The 18,579-nt window shown below is 39.6% G+C and overlaps 1 protein-coding gene across 20 annotated transcripts in view; it reads right to left on the bottom strand.

The window, feature by feature from the left end:
* Window positions 1–1,454: 1,454 nt before the first annotated feature.
* Window positions 1,455–18,579, bottom strand: part of ROBO2 (roundabout guidance receptor 2) — a 1,246,783-nt gene continuing 1,229,658 nt past the window's right edge. For all 20 annotated transcript variants that reach the window (XM_020785431.3, XM_072994027.2, XM_072994034.2 and 17 more), the window contains 2 exons: window positions 4,868–5,068; window positions 1,455–3,201 (listed from right to left, as the gene is read on the bottom strand). In XM_020785431.3, the coding sequence (XP_020641090.3) occupies window positions 3,200–3,201; window positions 4,868–5,068 (203 nt within the window). In that variant the 3' untranslated portion in view covers window positions 1,455–3,199. The remainder of the gene's footprint in view (window positions 3,202–4,867; window positions 5,069–18,579) is intronic.

Below are 18,579 nucleotides of genomic sequence, written 5' to 3'. Positions count from 1 at the left end.
GTATGTCATCTAGGATGCTTGGTTTCACCAAAATGGTGTTTAGTGATACAGTCCACACAAATGGACTATAACAACATTGACTAAAAACATACTTTACTCAAAGGAGGATGCATGCAGCTCAATTGGGTATAATAACTTTTTTGGCTCTGGTAGCATGGAAATCCGCTGTAAACCAAAAGCCAATGTATACTTCAGTTAAGTCCAACTGATCACTTCTTATTGACCTTGTTTATGTGAAAAGTAAGCTTGCCACAATATGTTGTGAAATATATCCTCATATATCATTGCATTATAAACTTATCAGCATTATAAAGTTGATCATGAGTCAACTTCTATTTGTATGTCTTGATTCTTGAAAATTTCAGATTAATGAGTAATTTCAGCACCTGCTGAGACACTCAGAATACAAATAATATTTTTATAATCTAAGTCACCCGGTGGGATGTTTTTCCAAAGTAAAAAAAGATCATATGAATCTACCTTTGTAAAACAATTCACTGCAGAAAAAGTTGAGGCACATATAATTATGGCTGGAGTGCAGATTTCTCAGAATAATTGAGAGCTTATGAAAAAAGACCCTCAAAGAACAACAGTTGCCTATTGCTAAATTCCTCAAAGCTGCCAGAGGCTTTTCAACTCGTATCACTGATTACCAAATCAACGAGAAGGGCCAAACAGGCACACAGTTTGAATTGAACACTTTTGCTAAATTCCTTTTCCCAATCAGCAACTGACTGCACTATGAAGAATTTAATTTAGAAGCTCCTCAAATCTTCTAAATTTAGAAGTGTGAGGACTGGTCAACCCCAGATGAGTAGTGCTTGAACATGGTGCCCACCTTCATGTTAACATATTCAGCTCATGAAAAGGGGGGAAATCCAGTTTTCTATACATTTGTTGAATGTTTCTGTACATTTATAAAATAATGGCTTTACCTATATCCAGCATTTTAATAAGAAGAAATATTACATAAAATCCTTGGTCACAGACACTCAAACAAAAATATTTTCTTTGATGCATATGTAGGTATATTGTTTTTGGTTCACCAGTGCTCTGTTTTCAAGTAACTGGGATAATTTGATAATTGCGATATTGATTTACAATTGCTAATGAAAACTTTCTGTCTTATCAATTATCCCAGTGCAATGTAATAAAAACAATGCATATTTGGCAGTTTTTTTTTTGTTTTAGTTTTGTTCTAAAAATGTACTTCATTTAATAGTAGTGTCAGTCCCAAAGCAAAATCTAAAATAACATGGCCTGGTTGTATGCAAGATGTGTTTAAATGGATGTTTGTCATAATGACATGACTGTATGAAGTGACTGTGGCAATGTAAACTTTAAATAAAATGTTTAATGCAATTATTATACATGAACAGTATTTCTAACAGAGAACTAAAAATGCTGTAGAGAAACTGGAGGAAGTCATGAGAACTAATGATGAGACAAGATGCTTTTGTTAATGTCCACTTACAGAGAGTTTGGTTTATTCAAAAAGTGTATAAACATGCATCATGTTTTCATAAGAAGAGGCTTAAAATTTACTCATCAAAAATAGGTCAAAGATGTTTTCTTCTTTTTATCCAGTTTCCAATAATGTGGTGAATTGGCAAAAGACATATTAACTTCAAACTGAGCACAAATTTAGCATTGCTTTCTCTTCAAACATTTCAACCTGAAGTTTAAGTACAAATGAACTGGGTTCTAGTATCTGGAAATTTTAGATAATACAACACAAAAATATGTCTAGTCTGCATAAAAATAATCATGGCATGAATTTCAAGTGATGCAGCTCTACACCTTCCATTGTACTGTACATGTATTGGAAAGATGAACAAAAACAAGCCCTGTTCAGACACATTAAGATGTGTAGTCATGACATGGGAGTAGGCACAAGAACACAAACTCTGCCTGCCTCTGTCCTGTTTTTCAATCCCTCCAGTTGTTAAGGAGCACCTGTTCATTCTGAATATACTCTGGTATGCATCATTACTGTGAGATTTAGAATCCATTTTTTTCACAGTTCTAAATTGCATAACATGCATCTACAGATATAAGAGGCTCTCCACTAGAGTTCGTCAGCATGTATAGGTGGAGGGTGATGAACACAAGGACAGAGGAAGCAGAACTAGTGTACCATGTCTGTCCCCACCCTATGTGTAGAAACTACCAGTGTTAAAGTGCCAGAACACAGCTATAGTCTAGATTTTTTTTTTTTTTTTGGAAGCAGCTTGGATATCTCAATCATAAATTGCACCTTGAACTCTTGCTAGGTATTCCGCTAGTTCATATGGTTCATGTTTCCTGAAGAGAAAAGCAAACCATTTAGAGTACTTATATAAACTGTAATATATTTATTTTAGGGGGGAAAGCCTTAGTGAAACACCTTGACTTCCTTCCCACAAGTTCAACTGTGTTGAGCAAATGGAAACTGATACTAAGAAGAGAGAAGGCTTTGATGTTCTAATCTGGTCTTGAACACATGCGTCTATCATACGACCCCTTTAAATGGTAAAAGCAACATGTTGCTTATCTCACATGGGATTCCATCCCTGATGCCCCAATAAGCCTTTGCTAACATCAGTTTTGCCAGTCAACTTCCTAATTCTACACCCAAATGGAAAACCACCTAACATAATTCATTACATCCAGCATTATCCAACATAGCTTACAGTACATAGACTCCTTTCACATTCAGTCTTTTTTCTTCTTCTTCATGTCACAAGGAGTAAGAGTTTTGTGCTTATCACCAACAAAAGAAATTGCAGTGCAAACTTTAAACATAAAAAGTTACACAATTAAAAGTTATATGGCACCACAGCCTATTAATTCACATATAGTACAACAGACCAATAAGAACAGACATTAATATGAACATAGCTAAAAAGGTGAGCTTGCATAGCAATGCAATAAAAAGAAATTATGTACAAGGGAAATCCATATCATCCTGGAGGGTGATTTTCTTTATATATGCTTGTTAAGAAATAGATTAAGGTGGAAGGTGTAGTAGAGAGAAGAACACAAGTAGAGTATCTGTGGGATATGTGTGGCTGTGTGTCTTTACATTGCATTTACAGTTCTTCTAACAGTAAGTACATAAATAAAGAAAATGTTCATTGCACTGTTTTAGTGTCATCACTTCCATGAGATCAGACCTTGATGGCCCTTGAGAGCAGCTCGAGATGTCTCTGTTCAACTACTCTGTTAAAATAAAGAGCAAGAACATGATTATATTTTAAGATGCTTTGATTTTAACTTGTATACATACATCATCACACATAATTTTAAACAGGCCATAAGAAACATCAGTTTTGTTAAATGCAACATATAAATGTAAACAATTATTGTAGGAAAATAAAAATCACTCTTCATGAAAATACTTCATTCTTTACAATACAGAGAGTATTTCCCTAGTAACCAGAGTATCATATCAGGAAGCTTTCCAGGCACATGTCAATGACAGTATACACTACAAAATGACTATCTCATGGAGAATCACTGGGGAAAAGAAGGACTAAATCTAATGCTATGCTTATGATAGTATCAGGACTTTATTTCCTTTTCCCCTCTGAAAGTCTGTTATTTTCCGTGCTATTATGTAGTGTTGAAAGCTTAGTTTATATTTTAGCTTCCTCTATTCTGGGGTGTGAAGTTTAGCACTATGACACTTTCCATTAAAGCTTATATCCAGGTGAGGACTTCATAGTTGGAAGCTTTAAATTATTACTTTAAAACACTCAAACCAACCAACCAACCACCTGATTTTGATTTTCTTCAAAAGGACCTGTTAAAGAAAAAAACTCTTTCTTAAAGAGAAGTAGATTTGTTTAGATGCAAATCCAAGTAAATTGCTTGGTTTTCTGACACCAAGTGGCAGAAACAGGAGGTGGACAATTGGTCTATCTGGAACAGCATCAAGACTTGTACCATATCAATAGTCATCAGGCAAATACCTTCCTTTTCAGGAAGGCTTTTAAGCAATAAATTTCTCAGGAATGCTATGTTTATTAGAGATTTAAATTTTAATTGCTTTTAATCTTGGTTTTAATCTTCATGTATGTTTTTATTATGGTATATATATGGTATATATTTTAAAACTGTTGATCATTGTATAGTTTTAGCAGTTGTGAGTAGAGATGGAGATAACGAGGGTCTGGTCCCATGGTGCTGGATGGTTCACTTATTGATCTGCCACTGCTGCGGGCTCCGCAATTCCATCCTATCACTCTGGAGCTCACAATAGATTAGCCACTCCTGGCAGGAGGTGGGATGACAAGCCTCTCTGCCAGGTCGAAGAATGGCTTGCCGATCGCAAGGTCCAGAATGATAGAATAGGATCGCAGAGTCTGCAGTAGCGTCAGATCGGTGAGTGGACCGTCCAGCACCATGGGGCTGGACCCTCGTTATCTCCACCTGTGAGGGATATTTGTATTCATATACATATACAAATACCCCCATCTCTAGTTATGAGCTATCTTGGGTGCCTTATGGAGAGAAATTTGGAATATGAATAAACAAACCAAAAAATCCATTGATTTGTATTCCTGCATTGAGGAGGGGGTTGGACTTGATGGCCTTATAGGCCCCTTCCAACTTCACTATTCTATGATTCTATGTTTCTATTATTCTGTTCCTTGGTACACTAAGCCAGGACTATGTCTCTATGACTATATTTGGATTTATATTTACTGTATTGTAAATTTTGATAGGATGTGCCCAGTTAACAAGCCATATCATATACTGAAGTTATGTTGTTAATGGTTTCTGCATATGCAGTCCAACAGAATAGAAAGGTAAGCATTTGTTGTCTTGTTCTTGTCACAAAGTTCATTTATTTTTACTTTTATTATGTTAAAAAAAGGCTTACATAAATCACCAGAAAACTGTCCTTGACTGTTTGATCCAACATATCCTACATCAATGAGGTCACTGGTGTTACGTTGATGACTTCCTCGCATGACCTCTCCTTTTCTAGGTCCAGTTGATCCTTTAGAAGATGCTGTACCTGAAGAACTGTGACCACCTGGGGATGGGAAGCTAGGCTTGCTATATGGCACCAGTGCTTCTTCTGTAAACATAATGGAAAGAACAGGAGTATTATTATAGTCTTATATAAAAGATATCTGGACTGTCTTGAGCATTGGACAGCAATATTGTTGGGCAATTCTACATATCATACACATATGGTTTTAAATGCTGTAACAACAATAAAATCTGAAGATTGGGAACTTTGTATGTATGTTTTCCTTCAAAATGGGGAGTGGGAAAGTTGAAACTTCGAAGTGATCAATAAAGCCTGATTGATTGCTAGAAATATGTGATAAGGAAACATTTTCTGACTAAACCCAGATTTTCCTGCCAGTACTAGGTGCTTAACAGTGGAATGGGTTACTTTGAAAGGTGATGAACTATTCTTTGTACAAATTTTCAAAGAGGCATTCAGTGGCCTTCTGTCTGGGATGCTTTATCTGTGGGTTTTTTCCCATTGGCAAGGGATTGGCCTGGATAATCCTTTGGGTTTCTTTCAGTTCTACAAATCTGTAATTCTGTGATTTGTACCTGTCCCCCACCCCCAAATGGAAGAAATAAAATATGCACTGCTTACACTAATTCCATACTACAGTAATTAGAAAGCTAGTTTGGTACATCTTGTCCAAGACCAGTGGAAGGTTAAATGAATCCCCTATGCTTTCTAACAAGAAAGTTAGGCTGTCGAGCATGTTGATATTGTCTGAAAATATTCAGCAGCGTAGTGGAATGCTTAGGTGACTACTATATACATAGGGCTCCTCCTGTACCAGTCAGGATTTTTTGCTTGTAATGAGTATTCTCTCATTTCACATAACCACTGGGTCAGTATATATTCTTCACATACTTTCAGCATTTGAGAAGATTAGTCTCACTTCATTTTACAGCAGTTTGGGAACATGCCATTTTACTAAAATGACATTTTGTTGGCCTATGAAACTTACAAGACAACATGTCATGTGCCTTGGCTTGTTCTACAAGGAAATGCCTTTTCTTTTATGAAACTTAAATGCTTTTCTTTTATAAAGCTTGTGAATATGGAATATACCAAACATGTGGAGCACCGGACTATTTTAGAGAGTTCTGTTCTCTTTCACACACTGGATTCTCCATTAGGGTTTGGATATGGATGATTTCCCATAGAAGACCACAAATTGTAACTTTAGTTGAAGAACGGCAACTAATATATCCTGGAATTTTAAATATTGTATAGAAAAATGATCCTTGTTTAAAATGTGAATTGTTTGGTCTGTAAATAGAGCAGAAAAATCACAGAATGCATACCAAAGGACTTGGCTTCAGAATTCCTATAGGATTTGTGAGGTGATGTATGTATGTATGTATGTATGTATGTATGTATGTATGTATGTATGTATGTATGTATGTATGTATGTATGTATGTATGTATGTATGTATGTATGTATGTATGTATGTATGTATGTATGCATGCATGCATGCATGCATGCATGCATGCATGCATGCATGCATGCATGCATGCATGTATGTATGTATGTATGATTTTCATTTGTACACTGTTTTCTGTCCAAAGACAGCCAGAATCATGCACAGCACATTATATTAATCAAGTAATGAAATGCTTCACGTGATAAAAATGCAAACAAAAATTGACAACAACCGAAAGTCTAATCAATAATTTAATCTTTAGTACATTACCCATAATGAATATTCACCATATAAATGGTAGAATAGGAGGTTCTTAACATCCAAATGCCAATAAAAACAATTCCACCCTACATCCCCTCTTGAATCCCTGCAGAGATGTCATGCTTCTCAAGGACTCGGGAAAAGAATTCTAAAATATATAGGCAGCAGCACAAAAAGATATTTCTCTAATATATTCAATCTGGGGAGCTTTAACAGTTTGTACCTTTAGAAGGACAATTCTGGACAACCTCCACTGCTGCATAGGCTCATAGGGTTCGAGGCAGTACAATAGGTATGTGGGTATCATGTTGTGTAGGACTTTAAATGTAACAATCAACACTATGAATAGAACCCAGAAAACCATTAGCAGCCAAAGCTTCTGGTGCAAATTAGATGCCATATGAAAATAGCAGAAAATACCTGTTAATTGTTTAGCTGTCTAACTGGTACATAGTTTACCAGTTGCAGCTTCTGAGTTGTAGTCAAGGATAGCCCTATACAGAGTGAATTACAGTAGTCTAATCTCAAGCTTACAGTTGTATGGATCACATGGTGACAGCTACCTTCTTCAAGTAAGGAGAACGTTTCAGGACCGGGAACAGATGATGAAACTCAGACCTGGCCAAAGTTCCCACCTGTTTCTACAGCAAGAGACACCCAAACGTCTTATCTGGTTCATAAGGGCAATTTTATTTCTCCATAAACCACCAGAGAAATGCCAGCTGGATTTATCAGTTGCCAAGTGACCACCACTACCTCCGCCTTCTCTGGATTCAACTTCAATTTGTTGACCCTCAGTCACCTGACCACACTGAACCACTGTATTAGCTGTCCAGCAAGAGTCACATCTCTCCAACAATATACCACGATTCAATGTATCAAAGGCTGCTGAAAGATTTAACAATATCAGCAAAGTTGACTAACCTTTGTCCAGACAGGTATTTCACCAGGGAGACCACAGCTGTCCCAGTATCATAGTCAGGTTGTAAGCTGTACTGAAAACATCAAGTATGTATGTATCCTCCAGGTGTTTCTGGACATTGGCTCTTTTACCATCTTTTCAGCAAGCTCCCCAAAGAAAGGCAGGTTGGAAACTGTTTACTAGATGTTTGTCTCCTGTCCATAGTTGCTCTGTACGTTTGTAAGTCAGAATCTTCAAGTCAGAACTGACTTACAGAGACCCTAATAGGGCTTTCAAGGTAAGTGAGATTTTCAGAAGAAGTTTTGCCAATTATATAGTGAATTTCCATGGCTGAGTGGAGATTCAAACCCAGGGCTCCTGAGTCTTAGTCCATCACTTTATCCACCACATACCGCATTGGGCATTCAGATCATAGTAGCTCTCTTTAATAAAGGTAATATAACCTCTGTTTTCAAGGTTTCCAGGACGATGCCCTGTGACAATGCAATTTAATTATAGTCAATAGAAAGTATCTCATTTCCTTCAAATAGGCCTTAAACAATGAAGATAAAGATCCAGACCCCAGGTGGTAGCTCACACACAGGAAGGTACGGCTTGCTGCCATGGAAGATGGCAGCATAAAAGATCTGCTCTGCTTTATGCCTGCTTCTAATAAAACCATGAAAGTTGGCCAGTAGTTAAGTAACATTTGCAAATAAACATGGGAATGGGAAGATCAAAGAAGATGGCAAAAGAAAGTAGACTGGATGCCTTTTCTGAAGCAGAAGATCAAAGTGATTTAGTGGAATCCTCGGACGACACTGATAGTGAAATGGCAATGGGTAAGACGAAAGGAAAGGGATGAAGGAAAAGCAAATTAACTAGTGAGCTCAGTGAAGATATGAAACAGCTTTTAAAGCAATTAAGGAAAGACTTGCAAACAGATATGAAAGCAGCATTAGTGTCAGTAAAAGAAACACTGGCAGAAATGAAAGCTAACATTAAACAAACAGAGAAGATTGCTAATGATGCTTTTGAACTAGCTCAGCACCAACAGACTAGAAGTGATGTTATGGAAAATGAATTAAGACTACTGAAAGATAAAGTTGAAAATCAAGAAAATCAAAATCGCCATTAGAACTTATGTATGAGGAATTTTTAAAAGGGGGACAATATGGAGGACTTGAAATATACAATTCCGAAATGCACTCATGACCTTTGCCTGGATGTAAAGATTACATCAGAAGACTTGGAAAAAGTTCAAAGAGTGGGTCCTGAGCAAGTAGCATGCTGAAAAGATACTACTAAAATTTGCACAGCAAAATTAGTACACCATGCATTAAGCAATGTAAATGAGTCATTGTATGAAGGAGAGGAGACTGAAATCTTCCAGGACTTGGCTGTTCAAACAATTTAGAAGCGCAGACAGTGGAAGCCATTTACTACTTCATTTAACTCCAAAGCCAATGACTGGGGATTTCATTTCAAATTGATTATAGGACTTGGACATAAAACTAGAGTTACAACTACAATGGAACAACTAAAGTGATGAAGATTCAGATCTGACTGAAAAAGCAAAAACTCAACAAGAACAGAATTCTCAAGGAAATAGAATGCAGTTATGGTTAAAGAGAGTAGAAAGGGGAAAAACTATTAAAATGTCAAAACTATGTTGGAAAACTCCCTGAGTTCCTCAAGGTTGGGGCGGGTGCTTGATCTCTTGTAGAAGACAATACGCAACCCAGCTGTAATATCATACTACTTTGTATTCGCAAAGGCTTTCACGACCGGGATCTACACCAGAGCACAGAGTGCTGTCCTCTGAAGATCCCGGCCACAGAGACTGGCGAAACGTTAGGAAGAACAACCTTCAGAACATGGCCAAAGAGTCCGAAAAACCCACAACAACCATCATACTACTTTGCTGGAATAATTGCAAGCATGGGGAAGACTCCTGAAACAACTGTCTATAGAGATAAGAAATACAGTGGTGCCTCACTTAACGAGCGCACCGTACAACGACGAAATCGCATAGCGATCCCTTTTTTGGGATCGCTAATGCGATCGCTCAACAACGTTTAGATAGGGCGAACCTCGCTTTGTGAAGATTGGCAAGCGTTTTGCTTATCGATCTTCGCAAAACGAAGCCCCGACGATCAGCTGTTTGGCGGACAAAATGGCCGCCGGAAGCCCCGAAATGGCTGCGCTGAACGGTGAGTTTTCGGCCCATTTGGAACGCATTAAACGATGTTTAATGCATTCCAATGGGTTTTTTTTAATCCGTTCAGCGATGTTTCACTATAGCGAAGGATTAACCTCGCTATACGAGGCACCACTGTAATATATGTAGTTACGATATAGTTGAAAGGTCTTTTAAAATCCTATATTAGTATATCGTAGAATCATGAATTTGGAAGGAGCCTATAAGGCCATTGAATCCACCCCTTGCTCAGTGCAGGAATACAAATCAAAGGATATTTGTCAGGTGGTTGTCTACATTTCTCTTGAATGCCTCCAGTGTTGGAGCACTCACCACCTCTTGAGGTAATTGATTCCATTGTTGTGCTACTCTAACAGTCAGGAAGCTTTTCCTGATATTCAACCAAATGTGGCTTCCTGTGACTTCAGCCCATTGCTATGTGTCCTGCACTCTGGGACGACTGAGAACAGATCCTGCCCCTCCTCTATATTACAGCCTTTCAAGTATTTGAAAAGTGCCATCATATCTCCCCTCTGTCATCTTTTCTCAAGGCTAAACATACCTAGTTCTTTCAGTCTCATAGGGTTTGGTTTCCAGCCCCCTGATCATCCTTGTTGCCCTCCTCTGAAATTGTTCCAGTTTGTTAGCATCCTTTTTAACGTCCAGTGTCCAGAACTGGACACAATATTAAAAATGAGGCATAACCAGTGCCAGACAGAGGGGAACTAGTACCTCATGGGATTTGGAGACTATACTTCTGTTCATGAAGCCTAAAATAGCCACATCACATTGTTGGTTCACATTCAGCTTCTGATCTACAACTCCAAAATCCTTCTTGCTCGTAGTATTGCTGAGCCAGTATCTCCCATCTTGTAATGGTGTGTTTGGTTTCTTTTTTCTAGATGCAGTACTTTACACCTATCCATGTTGAATTTCATTCTGTTTTTTCAGCCCAGTGCTTAAGCCTACAGTATCTAGATCATTTCTAATTTAGTTTCTGTCTTCCAGGATGTTAGCTATTCCACCCAATTTTGTGTTATCCATAAATATGATTAGCATTCCCTGTATCCTCTGATTTATAGTACATATTGCAATGCAGGCTATGAAACTGAGATTTTTTCACAGGATCAATAGCTCTTGGTCCCACTAATTGTAACTAATTGTGACATCATTTAATGTCATCTGTTGGGTATGGAGGGAGGGAAGATTGGAGATAGGAGAATAAAACAATGTGGACATTTCTGTTCCATATAGTTGCAATGCAAGCACTTAACATCCCTTAATATATTCTACTTTTTAAAATTACAGTATATGAATTTAATAGGTGATATACTACATAATTTAAATATAATTTATTTCTTTTCAAATAAATATTGAACTTGTTACATGATATACTGTATATTTATTTCAGAATCACTTGCTCCACTATTAGCTAACACAGATTTCGCTCTTATATTAGTATTTGACCATGCTCTAATAAAAGTCCAATGGGCTAATAATATCTCAATGAATAAACTGAAGATTTGGAATCAAAGTTCTAGCTTAGATTTGGAATCTCAGTTTGGAAGCCACCTAGAGTGGTCGTAAGACCAGATAGGCTGGATATTAGATAGATAGATAGATAGATAGATAGATAGATAGATAGATAGATAGATAGATAGATAGATAGATAGATAGATAGATAGATAGATAGATAGATAGATAGATAGATAGATAGATGGATAGATGGATAGATAGATAGATAGATAGATAGATAGATAGATAGATAGATAGATAGATAGATAGATAGATAGATAGATGGATAGATGGATAGATGGATAGATAACATAGCCTCCTCACAAACCCACACATTATTGAAAAAATTGAAATTATATCAAGGTTTTTTTAAATGAAACAAATCATAAATATGAGGTGAAACCAATATTTTTACCGGATGCTCTTAAAATGTATTTAAGAGTGACATTTATAATGGAGGGGGTCAAGATTAAAGAAAGAGAGAAACAGATCACAAGAACAGTTAGAAGCTAAGATAAAGAAACTGTCAGAAAAACATGAATTCAGGCTCTAATAAAATATTCACCAAATTAACAAGAACCAAAGCAGAACTTAGAAGTAAAACCCAAGTGCCAACGAGCTATTTAAAGAGGAACTCTTATGTATATGGAAATAAAAATGCTAAATTGCTATTGTACACAGTAAAAAGGAAGGCCACTAGAAGAAAGACAGGTTACTTACCTGTAACCACGGTTCTTCAAGTGGACCTCTGTGAATTCACACAAAAGGGTTAAGTCAGCACCTGCGCTGGACCTCTCATAATCTTCCAGAACTTTAGGAGAAAAGTAAAAAAAATTAGGTTGCCCCCATAGCACATGCTCCACCCGCCTCAGCCCTCAGTTCCATTTATCCGCCACAGAAGCTTGAGCTTATATAGACTTAATCAGTGACGGATAGTGGGGAGGCTGGGCAGGCTGTGTGAATTCATAGAGGTCCACTTGAAGAACCATGGTTACAGGTAAGTAACCTGTCTTTCTTCATCGTGGCCTCTGTGAATGCACACAAAAGGGTGAGTAGCATGCTCATTTACCAGAAGGAGGGCCATCACTGAAGAATGGATGTCAGCACCGCTCTCCCGAAGCCTGTCTCTCTTTTAGCCCTGAGGTCTAATCTGTAGTGAGTTATGAAAGTTGACACATTAGACCATGTAGCTGTCCTACAGATGACAGGCACGTCAATACCATGTAGCAGGGCTGTGGATTTAGCCTTGGCTCTAGTTGAGTGAGCTCGAAGGCCTTCAGGTCGAGTTTTATGCTGAAGCTCATATGCTAGTGAAATGGTGGAGACAAGCCATCTGGAGAGGGTTGACAATGGAGCTGGAGAGCCCTTCTTCTGCCCATAGAAGCACAGGAACAGTCTATGCGACGTATGGAACTCTTTGGTACAGGAGACATAAAACGCTAATGCTCTTCTCACATCCAGGGTATGGAGCATGCGTTCAGTATCTGTCTTTGGATCCGGAAAGAGAGTAAGCAACATCAAGGGCTGATTGAGATGGAAGTTGGTGACCACCTTAGGCAGAAAATATATGTCTGGGTGAAGCACTACCTTGTCCTTAAAAAACTGCAAGTATGGCTGGTCCAATCTAAGTGCCGCTAATTCATTTGCTCTTCGAGTAGATATAATGGCCACCAAAAATAGTGATCACATGTGGCCATGGGTTCAAAAAGTGGGTGCATAAGCACATGTAGAACTAACTGGAGGGACCACTGAGGTGTCGGTGGTTTAGTAGGTGGCCTAATGTTAGTAAGTCCTTTGAAGAAATACTTTAGTGTAGGGTGAAAGAATAGTCTTGGCAAGTCTGACTCTCTAAGTTGAAACGAGACAATCGCAGCAATATAGACCTTGAGGGTCGAAAGAGTCAAATTGTGATCAAAAAGGTAACGTAGATACTGGAGTAAAATCGACAGTAAGATGGGAGAAGTCTCCAGATGTCTGGTCTCAGCAAATTTTAGGAAGTTCTTCCATTTTTAACTATATAGAAGGGTTTTGGAAGGTTTTCTAGCCTTATCTAGAACCTCCTTGATAGCGGGGAGATTCTCCATGCTGTCAGATGCAAAGTCTCTGGATCCAGATGGAGTATACTGCCTGCATCCTGTGTGAGGATGTGTGGTAGAAGTGGCAATTTGATGAAGTCTGAGGCCATCATTTGAAGTGTGGCGAACCAAGCCTGACAAGGCCAGTAAGGTGCAATGAGTATCGCCTCCACTTTTATTTGACAAATCCTGATCAGGGTCTTTTGTACAAGTGGAAGTGGCGGGAATAGGTATAGCAGGTAGACGCCAGTAGGCCGCCACTGGTGCCATGCACTTCGTGAATGTTCTTAAGGCCGTTGAGAGCCCAAATGGGAGGGCTCGGTATTGGTAGATGGTATTTTGGAATATGAACCAAATGTATTTTCTGTGGTTGGGATGGATTGTTATATGGTAGTAGGTGTCTTTGCGATCTATTACTACAAACCAATTCTTTTTTCTTAGTAGGTGGATTATGGAGTCCAATGTCATCATTCGGAAGTGTCTTGGATGAAGGTAAGTGTTTAACATTCTTAGATCCAGAATTGGCCTGATCCCTCCCTTTTTTGGAAAGGCAAAGTAACAGGAGTAGTACCTGTTTTTTATTTCTCTTTGGGGAACTATTTGAATGGCCTGCTTTTGTAGGAGAGAGAGAACTTCTTCTTCTAGAGCAGGATCGAAGGCTGTATGCTTGTCCCGTCCTAGAGGAGGATACTCTGTAAATTCCAGCCGGTAGCCAAATTGAATAATGTTTACGACCCAGGAGTCTTTTGTGATGTTCATCCAATTTTGCAGAAAAGGGTGTAGCCGGGCTTTCAGATCCCTTCTGAATGGTGTCATGGTGGCGTCAAAGGTACTGCTTAGACTTTTTTGCAGGTGGCTTGTAAGGTTGTCTTCGCTGAGATGGCTGGGGACGGTAGTTAGAGGTAGAGGATGATGCCTGTGATGATCTGGCCCGATTTTGGCCCATGAAGGATTTGTAAGGCTGAGTAGATTGTGAATATTGAGGATATTGCTTGTGCCACTGATATCTCTGGTATTTGGGTTGTTGTTGTATAGAATAAGACTTAGCTGTCTTTTTATGCAGCTCTTCCAGATTCCCATCAGTTTTTTCATTGAAGAGTCCTTTGGCATCGAAGGGTAAGTTTTTGACCCGTGTTTTTACATCTTCCGTGATATTAGCAGCTCTGAGCCATACATGTCTTCGTAAGGTGACAGCTGACATGAGGACCTTGGATGCAGAATCCGCTGCATTCCTGGATGCTAACCTTTAATATTTAGAAACAGTCTGGGCTTCTTCATAGGTGTTCAAAAAAACCTTGCCAAACATCATCAGGAGTTAATTTGAGGGCTGGTAGAATTCGTAACCATAGCTGCTTCTGGTAGGCCCCCAAGGTTGTCTGCTAATTTGTAACTCGAAGGAGGGATGAAATAAGGGAATAGATTTTCCTACCAAGGATCTCCAAATTTCTTCCTTCCTTATTTGTCGGAGTCACATGGGATTTCCCAGTAGGACATGAGCAACTTGTCTCAACTATAAGTGAGTTGGGAATAGAATGTTTCAGAAGAAAATTTGTGTCACCCCCATGCACACGATATAAATTCTCTGTGCGCCTTGAAACGGGTAGGGTTGGTTCCAAGCGTCCTTTATTATGTCCATTAAAGCCAGAATGAACGTTAAACTGAGAGGTGGGGATCGTTCTTGATTTATGTCCCCAAAGATAAGATCCTCTGAAGGTGGAGCAGGTTGTTCAATGTCCATTTTGAGGGTTTTGGCCATCCTGGAGATCATCTGCACATAAGATGAAAAATCCTCAAATGGTAAGGATGCATGATTGTCAGCTGCATCCGATTCTGCCACCTCTCCTGGCAATTCCTCTGCAGATGCTTCCTGAGGGGCATCATCCTCCGGAACAGAGGAGTCAGCTGAGAACATCTCTTCTTGTTCTGATGTTGATGGTGGATGAGGTCTCTTATGAGTGCATCTGTCGACGCCATGAGAAGACGAACCAGTTTGCTGAGAAGACCTTATGATAGTTGATGCCGAGAATGGTGGGATCGGCTCTGATGGATGCTTTTTAGTATGTTGTACAGCCTCCTTGTTCTTGTCAATGTTGAGATGTTTTTGGCGTCAGTGTCTGTGAGGGGACGTTGAAGGAGAAGAGAAAGATGCATATACATATTTTACTTTCTTCTTCCTTCTACAATGGCCACTCAACGTCAAAGAGGAGTTGGAGTCTGAATAATCCTGTTGACATCAATGTTTTTTTGTTCCTGGATTCGGCATGGTCATAGTCGTAATATTTGTCTCTATGTCAACACCGAGATGACCGAGGGAGAACTACCACTTCGTGTAGAGGAGATCAACATTGATCTGGAGATAAATGTTTGGTTTTAGCTGGACATTTCTGAGGTGGAGAGTCCGGTCTTGAGACCATCGATGACGATGATGGAGCCAAAGATGCCCGCCTGGTAGAAACAGGGATATTAGGGGCAGAAGCCAAGCTTGGAGTAGCATGGGCAAGCTGGCTTGGTGTTGGAGAAGGGACACCTTCAGGTGGTATAGGCTCAGTTTGTCTAGGAGGAAGAGAAGGACCTGCCTCAGATATGGATTCTCGATCCTGAGACGAGTCTTCAAGAAGGCACCAATGTCGAGACTGGTGGCAGTTGTTTGTGGTGCTCTTTAGTCTTAGCCGTTGTCTTTGGTTTGGTCTGTTTCAGACGCTTGGCGGAGGAGCTCGAGGCTGCCTTCAACGTCAAATGAGGATGACTTTTTTGCAACGGTGGCCTTTTTCACTGGCTTATCTGAAGCTTTGCTCACCAAAGACTGAGGTGAGATATTTCTAACCTCAGAACGGGGGGTTGCAGAAGGAGAAGAAATTTTCATTTCTGATGGTTTCGAGGAAGATAAGGTCCTGTCCCAAAGGTGGAATGTAAGTCTCTGCTGCCTAGCCTTAAGAGCTGCTTTGGTAAAACATTTGCAGTGCTTACAGGACTGAGGCTGGTGGGCTTCGCCTAGGCAAAACAGGCAGCGATCATGACCATCAGAAAAAGGGAGTTTTCGTGAACATAAAACACACTGATTGAAAGGTCTGGAACAGGACATAAGCTGGGTGAAATAAAATGGATAGTCTTACTGTGAACTGGTCAGGCAGTGCAGTGAGGCAAAAAGAGCGGGGAGGGGGGATTTGGAGTCCATGGTCGGGAGGCAACAGAAGAAAGAGTAGTCTGGAGAAGTCCAAAGTTGAAAAATCCGTAAAAAATTCAATCCGAAGGAAATATTAACAAAGCTCAAAGCGGGGGGTTCCAAATTGCATAGCAGAAAAATGGAACTGACGGCTGAAGCAGGTGGAGCATGCGCTATGGGAGCAACCTAAACTTTGTTACTTTTTTCTTAAAGCTCTGGAAAATTCTGAGAGGTCGAGCGCAGGCACTGACTTAACCCTTTTGTGTGCATTCACAGAGGCCACGATGAAGAACAATTGTTTCTATAGAAACAAATGGTAATACAATGGTAATGTCACAGCAACTGATACCTACAATTTGAAGGAATACTATGAAGAATTATATGAAACAGAAATAACATCAGATATAAATATAAAAACATTGTAACCTCATTATCAATTACTCCAATCTCAGAAGATTGGAGTAACTGATAATTACATCAACTTCATGCCCCAGTAATTTTTACTAAAAATAGCTGTTAAAGGGCTTAAAAAGGGGAAAACACTAGGATCTGATGGCTTTACTGCTGACTTTTGTAAGATTTGGGAAGATTATGTTGCCACACACCTTTCGAAAAATTATAATTTTCTTGGCCCGAAGTTGAATAGTTTTATTACAAGCTGCATCCACATAGTCCAATATGGCCGATGCAATTTGTAGAATATTAAATAGACATGGGCTGTTTGTATTCAAATATGACTCATGGCACCACAGGTGCCCAGTTCTCTCCCCCAGAACTGGCTATCTCACTCACCAGGTTCACTGTGGAGCTAGGGTCCTTCAGTGGTGGCGGTGGCGTATCAGTCATGGCAGGAGCCAGGCTGGCTTTCCCCACCTCCTCATGCAGCCAGCCACTGATCAACTGAGCAGGGAGACTCCACATCCTGCCTCCTCATCAAAGTGTTCAGCTGTGCAGGGAGGTGGAGAGATGAGGAAAGTTGGCCAGGCTCCTGCCGCAATTGCTATGCCACCATCTCTGAAGGATCCCAGCACCATGCAGTGAGTGAGCAGTTAGAGGGAACTGGGCCTCCATGCATGCCACAGTAATGAATAATGGAATAGAATTTGAGAGGTCTGAGTTATATTGGGGAACAAGACAAGGGGATCCTGTATCGCCTATTATACGTGCATTATATTAGTTTTGACCACTGAAGCACTAGCTACTAGTAGAAGAGCAAACATATTATTGGCATAAAAGTTAAAAACAGACAGCAGTACTGGCCAGTATAAATGCAGTTTATTGTCAATACAGTACTATACAAATTCATATTACATTCATTGATACTACAGAATATATACTATTTTTATCCTCTTCTTTCAATGAAATGTTTCCCCATTAAAAACCTGTTTCACTCACCATATGTTTTATTAAACTTATTTAATAACATATTCAATGGATTGCAACAATGGATGTTCATCATTAAAAAAAAATATTTCCTTAACTGACACAGCACAGTTCTAATACACAGGAGGTGTCTTTCGGTACAATATTACCATGCCATGCTAGGTTGATATGCTGCAGTAGCACTGTCACTTACTTTTATATAACAAAAAATGGGGAAGTCACCACGGCTAGTAGAATGATGATTGCAAAAAAAGGGCACTGGCAGGGATGGAGAGGGGGCATCAATAACCGTAATGGGGACACATTGAAGCAATCTGAAGAACTACAGTGGTGCCTCGCATAACGAGCGCACCGTTTAACGACGAATTCGCATAGTGATCCATTTTTTGGGATCGCTAATGCAATCGCATACCGATGGTTCCAGTGGGCAAAAATCGCTTTGCGACGATCGGTAAGCATTTTGCTTACCGATCTTCGCATTGCGATGTCGGGGGAACAGCTGTTCAGCGGTTCCAAAATGGCCGCCGGAAGACCCAAAATGGCCACGCGCAGCATTTTCACACCCTGCCCTCGCTTACCGAGGGTGCGAAAATGCTTGCACTATGGAGGAACATTGCTGCACGGTGAGTTTGGGGCCCATTGGAACGCA

This window comes from Pogona vitticeps, chromosome 3 (assembly GCF_051106095.1).
Source record: "Pogona vitticeps strain Pit_001003342236 chromosome 3, PviZW2.1, whole genome shotgun sequence".
Lineage (NCBI taxonomy): Eukaryota > Metazoa > Chordata > Lepidosauria > Squamata > Agamidae > Pogona > Pogona vitticeps.
This window is presented reverse-complemented; position numbering and strand designations above follow the sequence as displayed.